This window comes from Buteo buteo, chromosome 2 (assembly GCF_964188355.1).
Source record: "Buteo buteo chromosome 2, bButBut1.hap1.1, whole genome shotgun sequence".
Taxonomy (NCBI): domain Eukaryota; kingdom Metazoa; phylum Chordata; class Aves; order Accipitriformes; family Accipitridae; genus Buteo; species Buteo buteo.
Window position 1 is genome coordinate 48,868,996 of NC_134172.1, and position 24,159 is coordinate 48,893,154.

Genomic DNA, 24,159 nt, shown 5'->3' on the forward strand with positions numbered 1-24,159 from the left:
CAGGCCTGACAGCATCAGCAACTAGCCATCGCTTCCTAACAGTACTCAGAAGTATCTTTCAGGCAGGCAAGATATTTAGAAGGCCTGCTTATGTTCAGAGGTGAGCTATTTAGAGGACTGCTGCTCCTTATAAACACTTGTTAAACATTATACTCATGGAGACTGATCACTGTGAACCATCCTGGCAAACGAGCATATACAGTACAGATGACAGTTACTGATATGGTAAGTATCAAAGTAGCTGGAGAACAAGTTAAATGTATTCATACTTGCATATTGCTTCTGAGGATCACAACTAAGATGCCAAAATAACCAGACAGGCATTAGTTAAAAGAACAAAAATACGTAATTTAAAACTCTTACAAAGCAAACCTCCTTACTTTTTATATTCTCACACCAGCTTTTCAGCTCACCATGTGCCTTTTTTCACAGGTTGTGATCCCTTGAAAATCTGAAGGCCTCCACTGACTTCTTACAGCTCAATATACTTGAATAGCTCTTCTTATGAGACAGATTTCAGCCCGGAAACATCTCAGCTACGGATGTCTTGAACAGGAATAAGAACAAAACTGGTGGACCCTTTCAAAAGAAAAATCATACCAAAGAAGTTCCAAAATTATACAGTAAATAAACTTTATTTCATCTCAGCTCTTGTCAGATTAGTGCTGTCAACAGTCACAGATCAGCATATGATACAGTTATGTATTAACTATTTACAATTTACAGTAACATACTATTTCTCCAGAAAATGTAAGTACAAAAGCTGGGAGTAAACAAATGAGGTACTGCAATTGGGATTTATTGTAGGCAAAAAGCATATAGAAGTGACCTTTCGCAAACAATCATAAGATAAATTGGGAGAGAGTAGTCATCAAGAGTGCCTAGTTCATCAGGAAAATCACCTCAACCGCTACCCATCCAAAAGTGTATTGCACAATTCATTCAAAAATAAAAAAATAAATAGAAGAAACAAACCATTTATTTCAACTCTTAAAAAGCACCCAGTTAAGCCTGTATAGAGATACAGTAGTGGGCAATTCCTTCCTAGGATAAAGTCTTTTCTCTTCTTTAAAAAAATAACCTTTAACACAAAATAGAAGACAGTGTTCAATAGAAGAGAAAAAAAGACTCATCACCAGATAACCCCTGATTAGCATTTCTTGTCAAGGCAGTTTTAACTATATTCATGGTCCAAAGGTGGTGCTGAGTTTTGGTTCTTGCTGTTCCGTTTTTGACCTTGAATAATAGCTTTTCTTCTTGTCCCTTCTCAAGGGACAGAGATATGAACATATTTCTAAGCAGCAGTGTCATGAGACATTCTCATCACAATTTCTTCATAATGGTCGTAGCCATGACTAGAAGAATGAAAAGTTAGAACAAATGTTACTTTATTGAAAGCAACTTAGAAGCACTTAATATTAAAATAATAATGATGTTTATTGATAGGAAGAGGAGATGGAAGGTTTTCAGATAAGTCAAACTGCCAAATTATTAACTGATTTCAAGCAAGTAATTCCATTCCAGTATCTGCAAAACAGTTGAGAAACTGTGATGAAAATGAAATAACCTGTAGCAAACCAGTCAGGAGTCCCACTGGAAATAGATAGTCTACCACATTGTTGCATCTTAATCCAATGAAAAACAAAGTTGTCCTCTCTGCATAAGGCCTATCATCAAAATTGAAATTATGAAGTAAAACTCTGGGGCCAGCAAAAAAGCCTCTTCTACCAGGAAAATATTTACTGCTTTCACAATGAAGGCAGCATCATATTAATTTCTACCTTTCATACATGTAAGAATATTATCCCATTTGCTGGCTATATACTGACAAAAGCCACAAAAATACTTGAGATAAAGTAAGAAACTACAATCCAATAATGAGGTCTGAACAGTTTCCACACATATTAGCTTAAGTTATGAAACTATAACAGGTGATCGCTGACATTAGGGTCAAAAATCAAGCCCTTCTGTGATAAGTTTCAAATGCAAGTGAGAACGTCTGCACTTTTCCCACCAGCATTACAGACAGCATGATGAGTATTTAAGTTTCAAACATGCTTTCTGCAATAGTGTTGTAAATAGCTTTGTCCTATCATTACCAACAATTCAATTATTTTCAATGGAGGGCTAGAGAAAACAGTTGCTGATTTTGTCAAGAAGTGATAAGGCTAGGAGGCAAACAGTCCAAACTCTATTGTGTTTTAAGGGCAATAAAGTGCATCCGCTAATATATTCAAAGGTTTAAAAGAACACAAAACAAAGTGGAAACCATGACTGTTTGCTAAGATGAATAGATTTTTTTCCTTTGAAACAGATATTATTTTGTATTGAAGGCTGTATTTGCATGACTGCAAGAGAGAGAGAGATAGCCTGTCAACTGCATTGTGATAACTGGGAGTGGAAACAACCTAAGTTAATCCATTTTGCTCCGGCGGTGGTGCAGGCCAAGCACTACATTTCAGCCGACAGATAGTGATTGCTTCACATGCAGTGAATCAATTCCTGGCAACTCTGCAAAGCTTTTCAGTTGCAAAGGAGAAAGAGGAAAGTCGGGCTGACCACATTCTGTAGAATTCACCTGAAGAGTTTATTAAATATCATACACCACTAATGACTCAAATTATAATCTTATCAGGCAGCACAGAAAGTTTTACCTGTGTACTTCCATATCCTCCTCCTCTCTCAACCACTATTGCTTGTGGATTGCTTGTTTAGCTTGGCTAGTCTGATGCAACCTGCGTCTTTAGGCCCAAATCAGCTGTTGCTTTTCTGTAACACTACAATTAATGTTGCAGATTCATAATGAAAGCAGCTTAATAAAACCTGAAAAAGGGCACAATAAACTGAGAGCGTAAAGCTCCCCAAATTGTTCTCCCTAATCTGCATGCTCTAGCTTCTCTTGATACCAAGCCAAAGCTCCAATTCAGAAAGGTACTAATGTTTAAATGCAAGCATATCCTAATTCCTCTACAGAGAGCATTTCATCAATTTTTTAAAATAATCCATTCTCATATTTGTAAGATGTAATAATTCAAGTAGTATAGCATGTCTCCCATGAATCTGACTTATTTGCTGATTCAAAAAAGCTCAGAAAGTGAATAAAGACAAAACAAAGCCAAGTGCAATAAAATTCAATATTACATGTTAATTGATTTAAAATCTGATTAGCTTTTTTCTACAACTGAGATTTTTGTAGCTCAATCAACATATGAAGTTATGCGTGTAACTCAAAAAGATTGAGTTTTAAACATTATTTACCATTTTCAAACTTGGCTTTGTAAAACAAAACACAATCAAGAGTAGAATAAAGTTTATTACATACATATAGAACAAAAAAATTGTATTTTTTTTAACAAACAAAAGCAGGCAAGAAAAATAAGCAGAAGAGTGATTTATCTCATACTACAAGTTTCATTTTTAAATAAAAACAAGTATGTATTAGGCTTCACTCACCCACATGCTAACTAAGCACAGACTGATGGGATATTCAGAAGATACCACTGCGAGGTGAGGCAAACTACAAAGCCAGGAAGAAAACAGCTTATTGGACTACTTTGTTAATAGTGTAGATAAGAACTCTGTGGTCATCTACTGCTTACAGATGAGATTGCTGCAGTTAGATCACAATAGCTATGTAGTAAAAGCTAGATTAGTGAAGGAGATACATTCATCTAGCCTATGTTTATAGACCTAGGAGTTTGTTAAAAGTTCTCAGAAACCTCTTAAATATATGCTCACTAAGAGGGTAAATAATTACTTACAGCTACTTAGTGCTACACACACTTATTCTTTTCCAGTAGCACAGTTAATTAACAATTTATACATTAAAATTAGTTATAGATGTTTTGGCCATAAACTGAAATACAGAAACAACCAAGCTTTATGTTAAAAATGCACATTTGTGTAGTTCAGAACTCCACTGCTCATGAGATCTAAATACTGCATATTTTAAAATACCAGCATCACTCCAATATTAAGCATGGAGAAACACTATTGCCATGTTAGTAAATGTCAATAAATAAAAAACAAAATCCCAAGCATATTTCTTGACAGAATAATTTACAAAGACCCCTCCAACTTTTTTGTAATTCTGTTTAGGACTAAAGACTCGCCCCCCCAAAATAATTTGTGCTTCAGTAAACAAACTTAGTAACTTTGAAAGTGAAAATTACTACATCCTCCATAACATGCCCTAATATTTGAGTTTCCATTAGATGTCTAATGTGGATTTGGAAATGAGAAAAGTCACAGGCTAGATCTGAGCCAAAAAGGGACTGCTACGTGAAATCCAAGAAGTTTTTGATCAGGACATGAAGCTCTTTGAATGACTGTATTCTTAACCAAAGCACTTACAGCCTGCAAAAAGGTCACTGTATGTTCTAGCCAAAATTTAATAGCAAGGACCTTTAATACCAATGACCAAAACTTGTTGGATGAATTCAAGTTAAAGTTTTATTTAGTATCAGAAGTTGAGAATTTATGTTTTAGGAAGACCAGGTTTCAAGTATCAAAAAGCTGAAGGTACTGCAAAATAAGGTCCACCTCTCTAACCTCACTTTTGGTCAAGACAGAACTCAAAATGTTTCTTAAATAGTGCTCTAGCTTGCCAAAGCAAAAAAAAAAAACAAACAACAAAACCAAACCAAAACAAAAATAACCACACAAAAAAACCACCCCAGCTTTCTACTTGAAGATCAGAGAGAAAGAGAGCATTAAGAGAAAATGTTTGGGATTGGGATGCATGATACTTACTGGAGCTGCAGTATTATCAGCATTTATATCATTCTAAAAGTGTTTTAAATATTAAAGATTGCAAGACACTCTCAAACCTAAGTGTAAAGGAAAATGTTGAAGTACTTAACATTTTCCTCAGATTTGATACTTCAAGCAGATGAAATGGTAGACATTTTTTTAAAATTTGTTTCAATGTATCAACAGGACTTTAATTCAACTGAAATGTAAAAATGTTCAATTTTTTATTTCATTCTGGTTTTGCAAGTGCTAAATAAATATATAAGTAAAGCCAGTGACAGAAACAGATGCAATTCTTCCTCTCACTTTAATTCCTAAATATTTTACTAAGCTGACCCACAAAGAGAGGGATCAGTGTGTTGACTCCAGATACAACGTAGAGAAATCTATTACTGTAGTTTTTATCTTAAGTAAAAATACCTCCAATACACAGAATAGTAACAGTAATAGTAAATAAATGTTTATGCTCATATATCCGTCTTTTCTTTCAGGTCTGCTTCTCAAACCCAAATTCACCTTTCTGGTAAATGGATCAGGTGGTAAATACTAAGCAACCGCCACATAACAATAAGTGCATCGAAACTGGGAAAAAAACCAACCAAACAAAACCAAAGTGAACTGTTTAGGACTCTTATTTTTGACCTGTCCTGACCCAGAGTGAACCTGACATATTTTGATGGTTTTTCAGTACAAAAACAAAGCAGGCTCTAAAAAAAAAAAAAAACCAACAAAAAACAAAACCCAAACAAACCAAAGGCAACACCCCCCCCCACCCAAAAAAAACCAATCTTGTTAGGATACTCACTTAAGATAAAAACATACATATCCTCATTCAAACACACATATCCCAGTTGATTGAACTAATCAGTTTTCTACTCTACAAGCTAAATGGCTTGTTTTTGCCAGAAATTTTATCCCAGAGCTGAAAAATGTCTCTCAAAATATTTTTCATGAAAACTGGTATGACTCCACAGAAACTTCTGAATTTAAGAAACAGGAATTTTCTGTCAGATTACTTTTTTTGATTAGAAAATTCATCTGCAGAATAGTAGTGATGACTGAACTTGCTTTGTTCTGTCGTACCCATAACTATCAGAAATGCAGCTTAACCAATGATGAGAAATACTAGTTAAGAAAATATGCTTGCTTTTTTTCCTCACTTCTGCTATAAACTCAAACCTACAGCTGGAATTTGACATTCCATTGAAGAAGAGGGAAGGAGGGAGAAAAGGAGTTTCCTTGAATGCAGACACAGGGAAAAGACAACTTAAAAGAAAGTTTCTACTTCCTTATTCTTGCAACCTGATCTCCTGAATAAACTTGGTTTATTTATATAACTTACCAATGGTCGAGCATCTTCTCGTTCTAGTATCTTCTGAGTCTGATCGGCTGGGAACTTCAGCACTGTTGTTATAACTTTGGCCATTGTCTAAAAAGAAATAGGTCATCTATAAGTAACTTCAAATGCACTAAAATGCTTTGTAATATTTTAAAATGCATTTCATTTAAGAATACTGGATACTATTTTTAGTAATCTCAATGGAAAACATAGTGAAATGAGTGAGATAAAATTACTTGTTTCACATCGTATATGCGTGACATGTTATGTGAATTATATGAAAACCACAAAGGGTCTTCATTTCACATTGTCACAAACTTCAGCTGCTGTAATACAACGTAAGCTCTATGGCATCTATGGTCAAATAATTGAGTCCATTAATAAGACAGCATACTGTTATTAATACTGCTCCTATCACATTTGATCTTAACGTGGCCTTTCTGAAAGGCACATTTCGGGTGAATGGCACCTTAGTGCTTATGGATTCAACTATATTCACGTCATCCAAATATTTTGTAAAGAAATGAAACACTGAGAAAGCAGATCCAAATGTCAGATGTGGAACTCCAGTTGTGTAAATATTTTTAGGGGGTATACAGTAACCCCATATTTAAATAGCAAATTGCTTTGACATCCTCAGACATCAGAAGATGTAAAAATAACAAAGGTCTGCAAAATAAGCAATGATTATTTCCATTTTATAAACAGATGAGCAGGAAACTCCAAAAGGCACAAAACAAGGTCCAGGTGACTTTTACAAGAGAGGTCACAGTAAGAGGTGCAGTGTAGCTCAATCCAAAGGTGATTGCTACAAAAGCAATAACTGCTGCTCTTCAAGAATGTGGATGAGATAAGATTGCTGCTCTGAAGGTCTACTGTTTATTACCAGTCTCACATGTGGAATGACAAAGGAGGCTGTAGCAACAAAGCAGCTGCAGGACAAAAGTGGCTGCAGTTAAAAGTGAGAGGTAAAGCTCTAATTTGCAACAATTGTTTCAGTATATAACTTAACTAAGGATAGAAATGAAAAGAAAGCAAAACAAACCAAGCCCTGTTGAACACTTTCAGCTGAAAAAGCTTAATATTAACAGTTCTATAATTAAGAAGTGCATGCCTCTACTGCAGTTCTCAGATATACAAAGGTATGTGCTCAATGCCACAAACTAACATCACAGTCTTCTCATTTCTTTTGCCAAAATCCTCATCACAGTTATTTAGGACCAAAAGATTAGAAAGCATTGAGCTTACAATCTATTCAAACTCATTGTAACAGCACTATCAAGAAAGTCCTCTCTTAAATTTTCTACAGGACACAATGGCATACAAATTTTGAAGAAAAATCTACAAACACTGCAAATACTCCATGAAAGCACAGATACTTATGTGCCAACTTTAAAAGGGGCTGCCTAAAACCTTCTTTCCTGAAAATGTCCATTTTGTAATTTATCACTAGCAATGACTTGAAATTCCCCAAGTTTTTGAGGCCACTAGGGATATTTTGAAGCAGAATTATTCAACACTATTCACAGTTGCATAGTTATAAAACAAAGTTACAAGGATTGCAGAACTTAGAACAGTATGTTTAATACAGGCTTACCTTATCGTTCTAACAGTCTATTCTACTATTAAAAACCCCTAGTAACTCTAAGCATGTGAGCGCAGGTACTTGTGTTCCTCTGAGTGCATCTCTACATCCACCTATACAAAGGCCCTGAGCTTTCCCAAACATAATAGCTAGCTCTGCTATAAAAGATGATGGTTTGCATTCCCATTTCTTTCTATGAGGTTGACACATTTAAATATGTCATCTCTGAAAAAAAAAACCAACAAACTTTTACAATTATACCGATCAGTCCCCTCAATTCAAGAGCTGCTGGTCAAAGGCAGAACCTTCAAAATCAAAGTTTTCCCTTTGTTTTATACCCCTTGTTTTTCTGCAATGCACAAGAGCATGTCAAGGTGCCAGAAAAAGACCTGCATAAATTTACTATCTCTGACACATATGTTTTCCACTACATTCTTCCATGCACCTAGTTATCAACACACGTTATTACAGACATACAAAACTCAGACTGATTTTCTGGCCTCAGAACAGACTCCAAACAGCATAATGAGTTTACAAGTAGAGCATCTAGGATTTCTGCAAGACTTAAGATTTAGTGTGCAGTACAGCTCAACAGTGCAACTGTTCACATGTCCATAGAAAATATTTTATTTGACCTCACGGTGTATGCCATTTATTTCCAGGTTCAGATATTCTGAACAAAATGCATGTTTAGAAAAAGCTGGCAATCTCATTTCATATATCCTGCCAAGGAAAAGGCAAAAAGTAAAGCTGGACTGGAGGGCAAGACAGTAAAATCCCTTAGCGAAGACACGTGCACACCTTGGTCAAGCAGTTTACAAAGAACGTGACAGGTTACAGGTTACACATTATGACCATAATGCTTGACTCTTAGAAACTGAGCCACTATCAACGCTCAACATCTCTTATGTCTCTAGCACTATAACACAACTGATGTGTTCATTAATGTCTCTATTTAATACAATTCCAGGATCATTTACCAGGCTGCATAAATGGCAATTCATCCTAGATAGTTTGCACAGATTCTCTTGAGCTCCTTTCAATATAGAGAAAATAATGTCTATAAAGATCACCAATTCCACTGCTGAACCCCCTTTGAGACATGGCATATGTATTTGCACTATAAAAAGAAACCTTGCACAGAGAAAGGCTACCAGAATGATCTTACAAGATAAAATTAAAAAAGATTGCCTCATCTAGTCCAGGAAAACAAAAGCTGAGAGAAAGTTATGTCTGTACTAAGGAGGTAAAACTTAATACAGATCTTAACTCAAGGACTGCTGGGGGAAAAAAAGCACATGTTAATACTTTACTAACACACTTAGACTGTGTATTAAAAGATGTTATCAATCACATTGTCATTGCTCATGGGTTTCCAGTCAGTGTAGCAGGATGAAACCAGTTTTCAAGTAAATTTAAGATTATATGATATAATCCCTACAAGAGCAGACACTAAGCTCAGTGTCTTCCAGCAACACATCTAATGGTTGAAAGAAAACCAGCAGATAAAATCAGCTTGAAAGTACTTTCTGAAGCAAAAGCGAAGTGACTGAAGTATCTTCATATTTAAATCAGTAAAAATGCTAGCCTTCATTTCAATTTTCCATTAGTAAATGCCAGTACAGCTAAAATCTTGATCAGCTAATAGTAGACTAGACAGTACCAGAAATTCTTCCCATCTTGCAATACCTCAGAACATTTACCCTCAATTAAAAATTGCTAAGAGACAATCAAATTAGTATGAAAACATAATAGAGAAGAATACAATCACATTCAATTTTAAGAACTCTGTCTTCTCCCTTACCTATCTATATCTAACTTCCCAAAGCTAAGAATTGTAGTGCTTTGAAAATTATTTCTGCTGGTTGTTTGTTTAAATATATTTCCCCTCTCAATTGTATCAACTTTCAAACAATGCCTTCTCAAGTTATTGTAGGAACTAGATATCTATCTTTTCTGATTTATTTTTTCTCCTTCCAATTTTCATCTTTTTTTTTTTTACGAGCCAGTGTGCAGGCAATGTTGTAATGGTGTCTTCTGGTTAAATACAATGTAACCTCCAGGCAAATAAATACAAAAACATACATACATATGTCTACAAACACATACATACATATAAATGCATACATACATAAATTTATTATATATATTTACTCATATAGCTTTTCAAAGCACTTGAGAGAGACCTAAAGTCAATTTACTTTTGCACTGATTGTTGTTTGTTGCTGTTACTGAAGATATCAACTGCAAATTTTAGTACATCACTATTAAAAAGGAAAAAAACCCTCACAACTTTATAATCCAAAGATTTGAGGCATGTATAGTAATGTTTTGAAGATCCATAAGAAATAGCTTTAATGAGTAAAAAAGAGGTTTCAAATCAGGTTGTCTTGATGCAAATTTGCTACGTGCATCAGCTATCTGCAATAGTCATCTGCAGCTGTCTCAAAACTTGTTTGAAGCTGAAACATTGCCGACATTTTTTAGTATTTTCACTTGCCTAAACCCCTCACAATTCAAAATCATAAAATACAGTAATATATGTATTTTTCTTTAACGATTTCAGTTGTTTGTTATTAAAGTAGGAGAGCCATCCAGTGAGCCACAGGCTTGTGAACAGAAGGTAACTAGTGATTCTGGGTTTTTTTGGATCAGAGGTTTGTATTTTTAATAAAAAAGGAATTAATATCAAAGTGAAAAATGGGATAAAAAGAGAGAGAAAGAAGAATCCCATAAGGACAAGATGTCCTGCACAGACCAAGTTTTATTCTGCACAGAGCACAATAAGAACAAAGCTAATTAACATAGAAACCTACATAAAACCTCTTTGCTTAATAGTAGTCCAAGTTGAAAGCAGTGCAACAAAGAACAGAGGAACTCCAGGGAGAAGAAAAAAAACAAACAGAAAAAATTCATCCACATAGCATTTATCATCCAAGAAAAATGTCTGTGTTATGACACAGCTCTTTTGAACCCGGTCAATCTCTAAGCATTGCTATTGTTACAAGGTAGTAAAATTCCAGCTTAAGAATGATTTCACAAGCTTGCAGCATACAAGCAGCCTACTGTGCAGCTTTTCACTACTTTTAAGAGTAAATTAACACTATCTAGAGAAGGTATACAGATTTGGGAGCCCTAAAAAACATCTTTAAGCAACACCTAAAGAGATACTTCGCTATCTTCAGAGCCACTAACAAACTATTATTTAATCCAACTGTTACTTCTCATGTTTGTGTCAACATGACATCAAAAGAACACTTTTGCTAATATCATGCATACCAGCTTTCACAGTACATTAACCTTGACTGAAAACAGGACTTCTGCTAGTAAAACCATACCTACCTATAAAGGTTTTTGTCCTCATAGGTACCTTGGTGAGACATGTGACAACCCCCATTCCCCCACCAGTCATCTTGGCATACTGACAAAGTTTAAGGTATGGATCATCCCTCTTAAGAAAAAAAGACGTGAAAGCCTATCGAATCCTCTGTCAGTAATAAACAGCATGTAACGAATCACAAACACACAGTACTTCGTATCTACACAGCAAAGATGTTAAACTGCATTCTAACCTGAATCACATCACAATATACAACTCGCCGTACCTTTGTCTCACGACCCATCATATATTCAAACAGCACTTTCCTCAAGTATTCAAACTCAGTAGGCTCCCCAAAGAGGGAAACGTCAGTATGGTGAAGATTTCCATCTGTATAAACAAAAGTAAGAGAATATTTATACTGACAGTCACTCATATGAATCTAAGTTTCACCAATGGCATGAAATTGGACAAGAATAAATGCTGGAATCTGCACCTGGGATGGAGTAGTGCTGCTGGACACAGGTCTAAACTGGGAGAGGAGTGGCTGGAGAGCAGCCCTGCAGAAAGGGGTGTGGGGGTGCTGGGTGACAGGAGTCTCCACAGGAGTCAGCAGTGTGTGCCCTGGCAGCCAAGAGGGAAAACCGTATCCTGGGGTGCATCAAACACGGCATAACGCGCCGGTCAAAAGGGGCGATTACCCAGCTGTATTTAGCACTGATACAGCCTCACACTGTGTGCAGTTCTGGGCCCCACCATTTAAAAAAGGATGAGAAGACACTGGAACACATCCCAAGGAGGGCACCAAAGCTGGTGAAGGGGCTGGAAGGCATGTCCTCTGAGGAGCAGCTGAGGACTTGGGGTTTGTCTACTCTGGAGAGAAGGAGGCTGAGGATGACCTCACTGCTCTCAACAGCTTCCTGAGGAGGGGACATGGAGTGGGAGGTGCTGATCTCTTCTCCCTGGTACCCAGTGCCAGGATGCGTGGGAATGGCTCAAAGATGCATCCGTCAGGGAAGGTTCAGACTTGACACGAGGAAACGTTTCTTTACCGAGACATGGTCAAACCCAGGAACAGGCTTCTCAGAGAGGTGGTTGATTCTCCATGCCTGTTGAAGAGGCATTTGGACAATGCCCATAATACCATGCTTGAACTTTGGTCAGCCCTGAAGTGGTCAGGCAGGTGGACTAGATGATCATTGTAGGGCCCTTCCAACTAAACTATACTATGCTATGCTTCTTCCTACCTCCTCCTTTCCCTACCAGTACATGCTGAGGAAACCTCTGATGACATTTCTACCCCAGCCCTGCACTAGCAGAAGGCATTCAATACCCATAACCACGTCCCAGCCTAGGCATTGGCTCTGTCACGTTGTGGGAAGGAGGCATGTGCCTTCTGACGGGGGTGAGAGCTGTGGATTGTCTTGAGATAAGTGGACCATCCGCACAAATCTGCAGAAAGCAAGTGTGAAGTGTGGTTTTTGAAAGTCTTCTGTGTTCATCCAGTTGAGCTGGGTTTCCACAGGATGGCAAAACCCCACATTTCTGACACTAGTGAGGCTCAAAGATCAAGCCCTCAGTCTGAAGCAGGACACGCTCCTCAACTAAAGGGTTGCAAACCTTTTGGAGGTGAGCAGTACCTGTTCATTACCCCTGGGTTTTATTTTTGCTCCTTGGACTCATTTTTAGAAGTGTCTGACCCGTTTCCTGTGCAAAAACATGCCAAAACACACGAGCCTGAGAACAACAGTAGTCCACCAGAGAGAAGGCTCCTCTGGCCCAAAACTCTGTCTCCAAGGTGGCCAACCATCCCTGTCTAAAGGAGGGCGTATGAGCCGTGCAAGTCTGCTTCTGCCAGGGTCCTGGGGGTGCTCATAGGCCTCAATGGCTGGGCCCGGCCTCCCCTGGGACCCCCACCCTGCCCGTCTCCTGCCAAGGGCCCAGGGGACATGTCTCAGCTCAGCCTGGGGCCTTCAGTCCCTGCCTGAGCCATGTTGTAGGTGTGCCCGTCCCTGCCCCTGTCTCCTGGATGGGCCTGGCACCTGCACTGCAGAGAGCTGCTCTCCTGGATGGAGCCCTCAGACCTAGGGCAGAGCTTCTCATGAGGAACTCTGGGCACAACACAGCATAGCTCTTCTGTTCTGTTCCCTGCCATTCCCTGTGCTCACCATGAGTCGAGTAATGATGAGACTGTTATTTGCCTGAAATGCCAGGGGATTTTTCAGCTCCAAAAACACTTTCAAGGACACAAGGCTACAAGGCTACAAGTGGAAACAGGATTTTATTTTATTTATTACTGTGTCAGCACAGGAGATCTTGCATAGGAACTCTAATCACAAGAATTTACTAATGCCCAGATATGTAACACAAGAAAGATCCATAAAATCTAGTATTTGTATTGTTAAGAATTTTAAAGAGTCATAAAATGTGTATTTAATTAGCCAAGACAAATGGTTAATTCCTCCCCACCCACTTTTGAGTGCCACTGCCTATACCACTCCCCCTGGGGATACAGAAAGCTTAAGAACTCTGATATAGAGCTCATTTAACTGTATGACATAAAAACAAACATCAAACAAAATGCTGTGTGATTTGCTCATCTGAAATCACACACCAGCTCTATTATAACAGACAAAACAAGGATAAGATGTCATAAAAACATGATACAGGTGTTTTAAAGAAACTAAAGTTTATAACAAATTGTCTAAACCAAAGCATATCTTTCAAACAAATTAAAAACTTCTTAGTGATGGAAACTGTGTACTTACCTCTGTACGGTGTTCCAACTGATGCGACGTACATATTCTTCTCATACTTTTTCAGCCGATCTTCCAGTATGTGAATCTAAATAGAAAGCAGTCAAAAAGATAAATGGTGTTCACAAGTAGTTAAAATAAGCTTAATTGAAACAGTTTTCAGCTAGACATCACCTCCTTCTGTGAAAGCAAAATACATTTGCTTTTTAAGGAAGGAAAACATTAAAAACTGTGTTGTAAAAAACCTGTTCCTAAGCTACTTGAGGAAATGTGTGTACGTGTGTATGTACACATAAGAATATCTATAGCAAATGTTACGGATATATATGTATATAAATACATATACACACTTCTTTTATACACATAAGCATACATAAAAAGAAAGTATGACAAAGATTGTACTTAACATCAAAAAAGTTTTAGTTTAGAAAAAGAAAAGATCTGTAATTTCATGACATGCATTGCTCCATTTTTCACTGTACAAATGTTTTCCTAACCTGTATCGCAAGCATGTGGTATTTTCATTCTCAGGGGATAGAGGAGTACTTTGAAAAGTGCACAGATCTTCTGAGAGCAAGTATGAGTCAAAACTATTTTACATGCATATTATTTCCATAGTACCTGTGTGGAGATGTTCTACATTATCACTTGAAAAGAATAAACTTTTTAATACTGCAAACACAAAGTATCAAACAAGAACACTTTTTACTTGCTCAAACAGCACCCTTACCTGCTCTTTGAACTCCTGCTCTTTCAGCTTTGAATCATTGACTAGCGTTGTCTTCTGTGCAAGCTGTGCCTGAAAGAACACCCACATATGGAAATCATCAAGAAACTGCTGAACATAGATCATAGGTACCTTTTCAATAAACTTATTTCTCCTTTTAACACACACACAAACTTATAAGCAGTATTTCTGCTTTCAAACTGCTGTGAAACAGAATTATCTAGAGAGCAAAAATCAATAAAATTTAAGACTTACCTGAAGTTCTGTTATTGTGACCTAGAACAACAAAAACTTTACATTAAAATGCATGAAAAATACTGAGCATATCAAGCACTGTACATGGGTAAAAAAAAAGTTCTGATACAGTGTGTTAACTGAGGATGATAAACATTGGAATGACCAAATCACACATATAAAGATAAGTAGTCCCATAAATAGAGTTTAACTTATTTGTATTGACAGTATATAAAGCTTATATTCAAATTCTCTCATTTAATTCTGTAAGACAATTATCACAAATACAACTTTAAGAACCTAGTATTTCCAAATCTTTACAAAATGCCTACTGGAGATGAATGATAATTGAATGAGTATGAAGTATGAATGGGTATGCCAGAAAACCCTAACTACTATTAATACTATTCACAATATTGTATCTTTTTCCTTAATTCTCCAAGTTGCATTTGGAAATGTGAACATTTATCTGAAAACAGCTTCAGCTTAGGAGCTTTATGAGCTCTACATCTTGCAAAGAGAGCAATGTTTATGAAGTACAGAAACAATTCTAAGCTGAAATTTCTCTTTCAATGTTCCAACCCTAAAGGAAAATAGTGCTTTAGTAGTCACAGTTATAACTCAAGGTTGTACGATCATTTTAGCATCAAATAACCTGCATGTGAAATATTTTATTTTTTTATTTTTTCTTTAAGGTAACCTAAACCTTAACACAGAAGTGGCACATACTACTTGTTTCTTCCTGAGCCTCTTTGGAATTGTGTTGAAAAGGAAAGCTATTCCCCATCTCTGTAGGTTCAGAAAACCTGTAGATTTTCCTACACTCTGCAAACAGAACATAGCGGAAAATCATTCCTCTATGGATCTCAAACCTCTAAGTGCAATTCTTTCTTCTGAAGAGCTCAATCATCTGACCAGACATTTATTTTCTCATGAAGAGAGACAGTTTCTGGTATTTTGACATCCCAACACTAACACTTAAGGATGCCAGTATTTGCTAACTGTTTATCACAGTCGGATGAATATTGTTCAAATGTATAATTACGCTTTATGTCTAAGTGTTACATGTGATGTTTGGCCTTGGCTAACAACGTGCAGCACAGGAAGTTTTATAAGACAAACTTCTGTGGCTTGGGAGACTCCAACTTTAGACAACATATATATCAATTGCCCACAAAAACTTGCTTCCAGTCAATGGAAGACTTCTGAGCTGTTTTACTACTAGTGCTGAAGAAAAAAGAAAAACAAACAAACAAAAACAACAAAAAACTCAAAACATAAGAGAAAAATGTTACAAAGCAACAAAATGAAAAAGAAATAAGGTGAGACAAAAGATGCCACGGCAAATAGAAGATGACAGAATTCATTTGAATGCACATGTAAAATCCAGATATGGATTTGTACACTTCTGCTCAGGCACGTGGACAAGGTCCACAGGCCCTGTCCAATTTTTTCACCTAGCTCTGCAATGTTGCACATATATGCTATTGTATCATTTGCAAATATATGCTATCATACCAGGTAACAGCAAAATTACTTTCCTACAGACATATCAAGCACAGGCAATGGACAAATTAAGATGGGTAAGAATTAAGAAGAACAACTCTTATTTTCTAAGGAGAAAAAAAGAAAACTACCTCCTGACCCCAAAACAGACTGTGTCAAAGAGAGAATCCAATCCTGAAATACTGATAAAACAAAGAACTGGAAGCCCACTTACAGCACTCTAAATATTTGAGCTTCGACTGGACCAGAAGATGTACCAGAAGCTATTGCACGTTCAATAGCATAATCTATTAGAATAGTTATATTGTTTTGAGATGAAGTCACAATTGCAAATAGTATGAAATATGAAATTCATATTCAGTTAAATCAGAGCTATGCAAAAGAAAGCTTGTGAACAATTTGCTAAATTTGATTTTAGTTGGAATTCTCGAAATTACTCAAGAAAGCTTGATGCCTGTATGCCAGTGAAATCATGGATATTTAACTGCCTTACACTCACCAAAAAAATCCCATTCTTATTCTGCAAGCGCTTTGAACTTGGATGCTTTAACTGTACTTAAGTACATGCACTAACATACAACCTGGTTTTCCTCCCCTCCAAATGAGACACCATTTATCCTTTAAAACAAAGCTATTTACCAGCAATGGAGTTCTCTCAACTGGTTTATACCCACCACAGATGGAACAACTCCTTTGAGTTTCTCCAAAGTCTGCCATGGAAACTCCAAGGAGTGGAGAACTGTGGACAAGATTCCAAAGACAGGTAAAATTAGCTGTTTATTTTCTTTATTGTAAGCAGATTCATCTTTACATAAAGATGGAGTATTTGCAACATTCAAGTATTTTACAGCTCTATGCTACCATCGCAAATCTGCACGATGCATTTCTGGGAAGAATTGAGAAATACATAAAATACCATTGCTGGTATATAGATTTGATATGACTTTCGTGTCCTATCAGTGAATATGTAACCCTGAAGATGCATGTATAATATGATGCTTAAACAACTGCCTGTATTTATAGCAGGCTTCTATACCAAATTAAGTAGTGAAACAGTTAACAAAAGTCCTAGAGATAAAGTACTCCTCATGCTTTTCAGAACCATGTTTTAAGGTTTACGAGTCTTTTAAAGAATCTTCCTCCAGATAACAAGATTAAGTAAGATTATCATCCATGGGTGGACAAGGGTCGATTAAGAAGGCAAGGCAGTCTGATACAAATACTTCTGCTTTTCCTGTGATGAAAACACTACTCATGTCATGGAATAGTTAATAAAAATAATATGAAGGGTGTTGTAAGCAAGTGCAAGGCAGAAGGGACAAACATTAGGACAGTGAGGTAATTTATACTGTAAGTTTGTGGCATCAAATAAATATATTTAGTATGCCCATTGCTGCCTGTTGTCAAAATGAAAAATTTAAAAATAAGATTAATATGAATTCTCATCAATGACTCAACACATCATACACTTTTCCTCTTCTCAGTGTAATAGTAACTAGTAACATTTTCATCAAATAATTCCTCAAACTACAGTGTGGTCTCAGAAAGACAAAAGCATGCACTCAGTCTTCTTTCAGTGAAGACCCCTCTGTCCATAATTTATATATTCAAGGCACTATTCCAGAGCCCTTTGGAATTTGGATTTAAAAAAAAACAAAAAACCAAACCCACCCACACTAAAAATGACCCAATGTGATTTCCTTTCCATCTAAAGGGCTTCCAGTAAAATCAACATAAACACAGAGGGCAAAAAACCCCACCTTAATAATCACAACACAAGTGGGCTTTTTAACATGCCATTAAAAAAACATACCATCAAATACTGCAGATTCTAAAGAGGTTCACTTTTGAAGAAGTTAACATCTAAAAGAATAGAAACTGTATGGGAAAATGAAGACCAGATATATAAATAAAATCCAACTAAGAGCAAACTACAGAATTTTACAAAGACTAAGCATTTCACTCCTAAAGATATAAAAATAAATGTTAGTGCCAGCTCACTTTTTCACTGTTCCAACGTTCCTCTTCTGCCATCCTTTGTTTGTATTCCTTTTGCAAGCCTTCTAGCTGTGCCTGCAACTCATGAACTTTTGCTGTCATCTCTTCTTCACGGGCCTTCAAAATACAAGGGAAAAAAAATCACTTATACAATTAATTATCAAACCACTCAAAACCTCAACTACAGCGGACAAAGCAATCAACAAAAGAGTTATGCTATACACAGAAAAGAATATGCTTGAAATTCAGTAAAAAGGCTAGTTACACTACAGACTACAGAAAAGAACAAGAAACAAACATAGGAGCTTAACAAGACTTTGCAGGCCTTCAACAACTAAGATTACATAGTTAGGATTACAGTTAGATTTTAAAAATTACCAAAAGAAGAGCTATTTCTGTTGGGCACTAAAACAGCACTGAAGTGTAATCCAGTATTACTGGAGAGATCGTGCTTGCTTATATGACCTTCATGGAAGGGACACATGATACAGAGTTACTTCTTATACTCTGGAAGTGACAAGGACTTAAATCCTTTCCTCACTCACTCTTACAAAGATGTTCCTAAAGCAGCTTCAAGCATATTTTCAGAAACAACAACTTCCCGTTCACAAGAGTTTGGAGGGCATTGTGCAGTGTGGAGGAAAGAAGTAGTGGCAAGAATGGTAGGGAGGAAATGAACTTTTCCTGTATGTTTTATGACTGTGAAGAGTACATTTATAGGAGAAAAACATTATGACCTAAATCCTAGCCAAGTTAATCCACTTATACGGCACTTCACAAAAATAAGTATTTTTAAAAATTGTGTCCCCTCTGGCCTCTTTGAGAGATAACACGTTAGGGAGCTTATAAAACAGCACTCAGATTCTAAGTGCATGTTTCCACTGCTGAACTAAACTAAAACTTCAGTTTCACTCATGCTAACCACTCAGGGCAGTGAGCTGCCCACTCTGCTATGCAGTAGTACTTCAGATCAGATTAGTACAATTAATCAACTGTTATCAAGAACAGAACTGCTGATCAGAATTTTGGTCCATTCAAAATCTCAGGAGTACAAACTATACTGATACAGAATATTCACTGGAAAAGTAAGAGCAGAACTAAAGAGCTGGTCCAGGCTTAATAGATTTAGGGTATGCCATAAGTTTAAAAGAAAATAATTATTTCCTTGTAAGGCCACTTTTTAATGTGTTACTTGCACCCTACTTAAGAATAAAACACCCTCCCCACGCAGCCCCTTGGCCCAAAAACCACCACCAAAAAGAAACAAAGCAAAGCGCGCTTTCCCACCCCCACAAAGCTAGTGAATGGGAAGTCGCAGTATCCAACCAAGTTTTACAGCCTAGATGTTTTAAGAATATCCATCTTCAATAAAAACCTTGCTCAAACATCATGACATCCAAAGAGTGTTATTTTTTATTCATTCACCTGATTTTTCTATACCCTCAAAAATATATCAACAATTAACCTTTTCTAAGATTTCTTAACAGCTGGTTATACTCCTCTAGTTAAAAAGCCTCAACACCTGGCATATTCACTTGCTTCTATTTTCCCTCGTTTGTTTTTGGTTTGGGTTGTGTTTTTTTCAGGGGTTGGGGTGGGGGGGTGTTGCTTTGTGGTTTTTTGCTGTTTTTTGAGGGGTTTTTACATCAATAATCATAGAATCTTACAATTTCTAGACTACTGTTCACCAAAATTAATCAAAATTGCATGCACATCACTCTTAGTCATAGAAGGTAGCTGAAATACAATAAACTCAACTCAAAATGATGAGTGACACTTCTGTAAAAGGGACATACCTGTGAGCCATTATTTTTTATAAACCCCTGAATAGAGATTATAATTTAAATTTTGAAATAATTAGAGATCACATGGGGTTCCAACATGCTACAGAATCTGTATTTATAATAAGAACTTATCATTCTAAGCAGCATCTGGCATACTCAGAAAATAAACTGCATGCTCTTTGGATTTAATTACAGTTATATACTAAGACTTCAATAAAGTAATAATTTCCCAATCTTAACTACAAGGCCTATCCTGTATTCACATGGGAAGCATTACAACAAATGAAAGAATACACACCTGAAGTTAGATATTTTATTTTTAGCTCATAGATAGGCTTAAAATAAGCTAGCTGGAGCACAACATTCAATTTTTCTTTAATTATATACTTTAGTTGAAGAAAAAAAATACTTAGGCCTCAAACTACAGGCTATGCTGATTTACAGATCCTTTAATTAGGGAGACTTTCATGAAAACTTATGTGATAAAAGTTTTTATGAAAGATAAGAAGACACCAAATAAAGCAAGAGAATTACCAGGGAAGCACTTCACAAATAAATCATATTAAGTTTAACAGACTGAATGATTCCTGCTCGTCTTTAAGGATATATACTCAAATCAAGTTAGACTAATTTTTAGCATCATTAACCATGTTTAAAATGCAACTAAGAGCTACAAAGTTATATGAGCAAAATTCATCCTTGCAATTGGCATTATTTTTGCTTCCTCTTCTTACCATTTATGACAGAGACAAACCTTTCTGCATAAATGTTTTGGTGTGAAATTTCTCAACCCTATCATGAGCCAAGTCAGGTGTAAGTGGAGTAATAACTGGCACCATTAGGCTAAACTGAGAAAACCTATACATCTGCTAATGCATATGTTCCTATTTCTACCAGAAATCTCAATGAATATGACATACATAATTTAACATAAATATTTCTTAACTTTTGAGATGCTTGCAGTACTTTTTCAGGAAAAAAGGTAATAAATTCTCTAAACTTTTTTTTGTCTTCCCTAAAATAATAGAAACAAAACACTCACACATATACCATTACCTAAAAAAGAAACATGTACTCTGAAATTTAAAATACCAAACTACAGCTTATTGCAGTTCCAGGCAACTGTCATTACCATCATCAATGAGATGAAAAAAATAACAACAGTGTTCATGTCCTCCAATTGCACAGAAGTCAAATTAGCCTAAACCTTCAATATGATACATTGAATACAGCATGCATGTTTCTGACATACGTACAGAAAACAGAGAGGAATTACATCTGCATGACTTCAAATCACAGACCTATTTGGGCCTGTAAAGTAAGGACCTAAATGGCAACACAATGCACATTCAGGTAAGAGAAATATAAATCCTCCAGAAATGTAGAATTTAGACCTGTGGTACAAAACCCAAAAATCTCTACTGTTTTGTATCATGCAATTTTTCTAAATTAGGAAACAAAAGAAAGGGAGTCTAAATTTAAAACCCTGTCATCTCCATCCAACTTGCCAGAAGTTCAAAAATCAGAGCGGAACACACCAACCTGCCTACAAGATTGAAATCTGTAGTATTAAACACTCAGTCATGCTCAGTACATAGTTCTTTGGGCTGATAACTGAGCATAAACAAATAGAAGTTCACTTACAGTTATTACTACTGGCTCTATTCAAGGGACATTCTTTTTTATTAAATTATTTGTGCAAACAGGACTAAGATTAGCAAAATTAAAGCCTGCACCCCAATATGATGTACAGTCTAGCACTGAAAACCATTTAATCTTTTGTTGCCATACATGTGGGGCTGGGACAATTTACTTTGCTAAGACAGGAGGCATCCAGGGAAGGTAAAGTATCTTTAGACTGAAGTTGGCTACTAACTTCTGGTTGAAACATTACTGGACCAAAACTATGTCTATCTGCAAATATCATGCAGACAAACTGTTCATTTACAAGTAAAAATGAAAGCTTTACTAGCAGAAAAACTATGCAAACAGACTGCGCCCTGCATAGAACTGAACCTGACTTTAAGGGCTATGGTACCAATCTGGACAGAGCATCAGAGAAAGGAGCTAGAGAGTGAAGCTGACTCATAAACACTGTATTTAAATCCTTAAAAGAAACAGCACGTCACCACCACAACTCTAGCAAAACTTAATTTAAGTCACTCACTTTCCTCATTTCAATCTAGAACACAAGCTGCTCAAGGACATAAGGACCTAACCTTATGATTTTTTTTTGAATTAGCAGAGCTGGGACTTAATTTTTTGTGTTCTTTCATTTTCATAAAACACAGAAAAAAACATTTTAATTGCAAGCTAGGTCACCACAACATCAAGTATAATTCAAGCAGTAAGATCTTTACTAGAAAGAGTTATAGTTTTTCTGTCTAGTTGTGCAATGAAAAAAGGGGAAGAGTTATTTTGAGATGTATGTACTCATATCACTTTTCAGAAAGATACCTCAAGGATTTCTTCGTATTTTTTCACAGTTCTTTTTAGATCATCATCTTTTTCAGCAATTTTTTTATGCAACTGTGTTGTCTCTATGTGATGATTTTCTATCAATTCAGTTTCCACCTCCTGCGCTTTACCTATGAAAAAAAAGCATATTTATTTTGTTAAATTATGTCAAAACATTATTAAAAAAAAAGCTTAAAGTCAACTGTGGAAGGCATCTATAAGGAAAACTTGTCAAGAAACCTCATTTTTCCACACCATCAGTGATAATTACGTCACTTGATCCTAGTATGTATGAAGTTTGTTGTCTGCAGTTCGGTATCCAGAGTAATTTTTTCTACCTGATGCTGGAACTTTTAGAGAAAAGTTAAGATCACAACCAATATTTATCAACTAATTCTACCTCCTACTCTATCTAGAAAAGCAATTGAAACATCTGGAGATCTTCAGAAATTCCTCACTTGTAGAGGTACTTCCAGTAACTGTGGAGTCAAAAGATACTTTCTTTTTGCTTACTTCTCTAACCTCCAACTTACACTATTGTGGCAAAAGATGGACAGAGAAGAGAAGCTGAAATATGCTGTACTGTAGTTATAACCACACGGTATAGCAATCAGACATCATATCCAGTTGACACCTCTTAGTGGTTACAATGAATGAAGTCTGCAAGACACAGCTAAGAAAATGCAATTCAGATTCCCAGATGGATCCAAGTTTCTGTAAAAAGCACCCTTCAGTGCCATATATTCAACGACGGAGTGTTAAGGTTTTGTAATGCTGAAGCCAAAGTAGTATTACAATGAAAACTTACCAATGTGCTTTCACCTCTGAAACCTTCTTCTCCTTTTTTTTCTTTTGTACACGTGATAAAAAGCTAGGTACCTATGGCTATCATGGGTAACTCTTGCCATGACAGATGCAGACAGAGTGCTAGATCAAAGATCCATCCTGCAGCATAAGGAAGAACAGCTACATATGCGTTTTTCTAATTGTGCTACAATTAACATTTATATGTTACTTCCTGAGCAGAAGTTCTTTCCCTGACTTCTCTAGGCAGTCATAAAACACATGTTGTCTTTATCAGAGTCCCAGGTAAAATCCCTTCCTCAGAGCATCTGAAAATTCAGTTTTCTGGCTACGTTACCGATCACAGCTATATTAGTATTTCACTTACTGATAGTCTCTTTTACTGCTGTTTCCAATTCTCTTTCTTTTTGAGCCAGCTGAGTATTGAACTCTCTCATTAACTGCTTTAAGGTGGAGTTGTGCTTTAACTCTATGTCTTCTTGTTCACATCTGCACAAAAAAAAATACAGTGAGGAAATAAAATGTTTAAAGAGAGTGCGAGAACAGTTTAGCAAGGTAGGAGATCTCATAATTTCTCCAAAACTATTTTAGAATGGGATGGGTTTGTATTCTATGAGTTCTATGGGATTCAGGGAGGCTTTTTGTTCCCCTCCTACTGAATTCATCTGAAAGGTGTAGTGTTTCATTTAAAAAACAACCCAGAATTGAACCTTTCCAGAAGATACGGAGCTTTTGCTGAGGAAGATGAAGAACTAGAAGTAAAGAATGTGCTGCATAAAAGCAGAATTTTTAGGGAATTCCTTGCTTGAGAAATGATTGGAGTGCTAAGAAGTATACCACATTTTTGTGTAGTACATATGAACAATGCTTGCAATCATTTGAACATGAAGCTTTCAAT

General features: G+C 36.4%; 1 protein-coding gene across 10 annotated transcripts in view; it reads right to left on the bottom strand.

The window, feature by feature from the left end:
• Window positions 1-608: 608 nt before the first annotated feature.
• Window positions 609-24,159, bottom strand: part of GOLGA4 (golgin A4) — a 69,742-nt gene continuing 46,191 nt past the window's right edge. For 7 of the 10 annotated variants that reach the window (XM_075053895.1, XM_075053914.1, XM_075053885.1 and 4 more), the window contains 10 exons: window positions 23,629-23,750; window positions 22,458-22,588; window positions 18,220-18,333; window positions 14,734-14,754; window positions 14,482-14,550; window positions 13,764-13,839; window positions 11,282-11,385; window positions 6,095-6,181; window positions 3,454-3,517; window positions 609-1,355 (listed from right to left, as the gene is read on the bottom strand). In XM_075053895.1, the coding sequence (XP_074909996.1) occupies window positions 3,488-3,517; window positions 6,095-6,181; window positions 11,282-11,385; window positions 13,764-13,839; window positions 14,482-14,550; window positions 14,734-14,754; window positions 18,220-18,333; window positions 22,458-22,588; window positions 23,629-23,750 (754 nt within the window). In that variant the 3' untranslated portion in view covers window positions 609-1,355; window positions 3,454-3,487. Of the gene's footprint in view, window positions 1,356-3,453; window positions 3,518-6,094; window positions 6,182-11,281; window positions 11,386-13,763; window positions 13,840-14,481; window positions 14,551-14,733; window positions 14,755-14,779; window positions 16,958-18,031; window positions 18,097-18,219; window positions 18,334-22,457; window positions 22,589-23,628; window positions 23,751-24,159 lie in introns of those variants that run through there. The other 3 variants (XM_075053877.1, XR_012653952.1, XM_075053924.1) reach the window with 3 other exon arrangements.